The sequence below is a fragment of the Papilio polytes genome, unplaced genomic scaffold (assembly GCF_000836215.1).
Source record: "Papilio polytes unplaced genomic scaffold, Ppol_1.0 DF824180.1, whole genome shotgun sequence".
Taxonomy (NCBI): Eukaryota; Metazoa; Arthropoda; class Insecta; order Lepidoptera; family Papilionidae; genus Papilio; species Papilio polytes.
Genome location: NW_013525024.1, coordinates 2,268,129 through 2,270,390, shown reverse-complemented (window position 1 = coordinate 2,270,390; position 2,262 = coordinate 2,268,129). Strand labels below are relative to the sequence as shown.

General features: G+C 34.6%; 1 protein-coding gene across 1 annotated transcript in view; it reads right to left on the bottom strand.

The window, feature by feature from the left end:
• LOC106111019 (periodic tryptophan protein 1 homolog) overlaps positions 1-2,262 on the bottom strand; it is an 8,688-nt gene that overhangs the window by 2,141 nt on the left and 4,285 nt on the right. Inside the window, 2 exon segments of the mRNA XM_013292984.1 lie at positions 787-868; positions 1,406-1,499. Coding sequence (XP_013148438.1) covers positions 787-868; positions 1,406-1,499 — 176 coding nt within the window.

Sequence of the window (2,262 nt, the reverse complement as noted above, 5' to 3'; positions counted from 1 at the left end):
TTTATTTTAAAGTTGGTTTTGATATCGTGTTTACAGTAAAAAACTTCAAGAGTGTATTTCTATATAAACTAACGTAAATGAACTGTGTATTGTCAACGCAGCGACGCCATATTAGATAAGCCACTTGCTTCGACCAATAGTGTGCGTTTTAGAACTTAGCGAGGGAATTTGAAAAAGACTCTTTTTAATGATTAAATTTTACCAGTAAATCACATTATATTAAAAAAAATCTTTGCAGGAATGCGTTTTTATAGTAATAAAGTTTGGTGCAATTTGGCGTCACATGCATATTGCCTATTGCAAATGTCAAAATGACATGACATGATGTCAAACCATGGCTTCTTTGCTTCCTTGATGTTGGCAACAACTTATGGTCTCTTTCCCACATTAGGGTTTTTATCCAAAATATTCACCCCCTAAGTTTAATGGCGTTAAAATGTATAGTCTAAAGCGTGACGCAAGTGTAGGGCTTTTAATTAAAAAAAGAATTATTCAAAAATATACTATAATTGCTGACATCTTAGGCAACAAAGAAGTGTGTGTTTACGCTTTATTATAATAGTATAGATAGATAGGTAGATAGAAGATATAGACTATAATTGCGAAAGTTTAGATGGATGGATGTTTGTTAGATTTGTAGCCTAAACGGCTGAATGGATTTCGATGAAATTGGGCATAGATGTAGATGAGTGGCAGAACACACATGCTACTCACTTTTGTTCTTTTTAATACTACTCGGACGGAGTCGCGGGCGAAAGCTAGTATTTGTATAAATAAATATATTACCTGGTGACATCCCATGTCTTGAGAGTACCGTCAGTGCTGGCAGTGATCAAGAGGCCGGGAATTTGCTGGCTTAATATCAGTCCTGATATACAAAAATATTTTACTAAGAGACGAAATGTGGCCCCAAACTTCGTTAGCGCAAATTAGGAATATTGTTACGCTATTTCGACAGCGCAGGATTAAAAAAGTAGTCTATAATATGCCCGTCTATGTGTTCGGTGAAGAAATTCAAAGATATTTGTGAAGTCAACCAACCCGCAGTGGGCCAGCGTGGTTGACTATGGCCTGGTCACCCTTACTTAGGGTAGACTCTGAGCCCCTCAGTGGGGACGTATATTGAGCTGGTGATGATGATGATGATGATGTGTTCCCCTTAAGTGAAAGTTCGGTCGAAATCGGTCCAGCCGTTTCTTAGTTTACCCGGATCAAACGCATCTTGCGGACAGACAGACAGACAGACAAAAAAAAATCGTTTTTGGAATTTTTTTGACATCAGACACTCCAATTCTATTATATGTATATTTAGATAAATAAACTGAAAAAGAGCATTTACAAAAATAACAAAAAGTACTACAAATAAATCTGAAAGAAATTAAGCATTTGTAAGGAGGTTATTTACCAGTGACTTCCTTCTCGTGAGCATCAATGGTCCAAAGCGGCAGATCCTGTCTGCAGTCGACATACGCCACTTTACCTACGTTGTTACTCATCTAATAACAAGAAACATTTTTTTTTAATTTTCACAGGGGGCTTTGTCACATGATGATAACGCCCCATAAGTCTAAAACTTACAAAACTCAATTATCCAACTGTTTTCTTAAACAGATGTCGGCCAACTTAAATACCATCCCGGCCTCGTCCGTAAACAGGTAAGCCAGGATAGTGTTTAAGTGACCGACATTACATCAAAAAAAAATCTAAATGAAAATCTATAGGAAAGATAATTCGTGTCTATTGACCAGAGATGTACATAATAGTTTTAAAAAAGAATTTAAATAGACAATGCAAAATACAAAATTGACTAGCGAAAATCAATATGACTTCAATGAAACTTAAAATACAAAAACATTATTATTACATGATACAAGTAATCTTAGTAATATTAAAAATGTGAAAGTTTAGATAGATGTTTGTTAGAATTTGTAGCTTAAATTGCTGAACGGATTTCAATGCAATTTGGTATATATGTAGAGCATAGTCTGGAAGAACACATAGGCTAGTTACTTTCCTTAAATTCCACACGGTCAGAATCGTGGGCGAAAGCTAATATTTTACTAAATCTAAGCTAATCTGAGATTGCTGCCCCTACTCTAACATTTAGATGTAAGAATGGTGATAGAACTAATACTTGGATTTTTTTAATTCAATTGTGAATATAGTATGTAAAAAAAATAATTATTACACGAGGAAAGATTTGTTTTTATGTATGTATTGAAATAACTCAAAAACTACTGGTTTAATTTCAAAAATTCATCC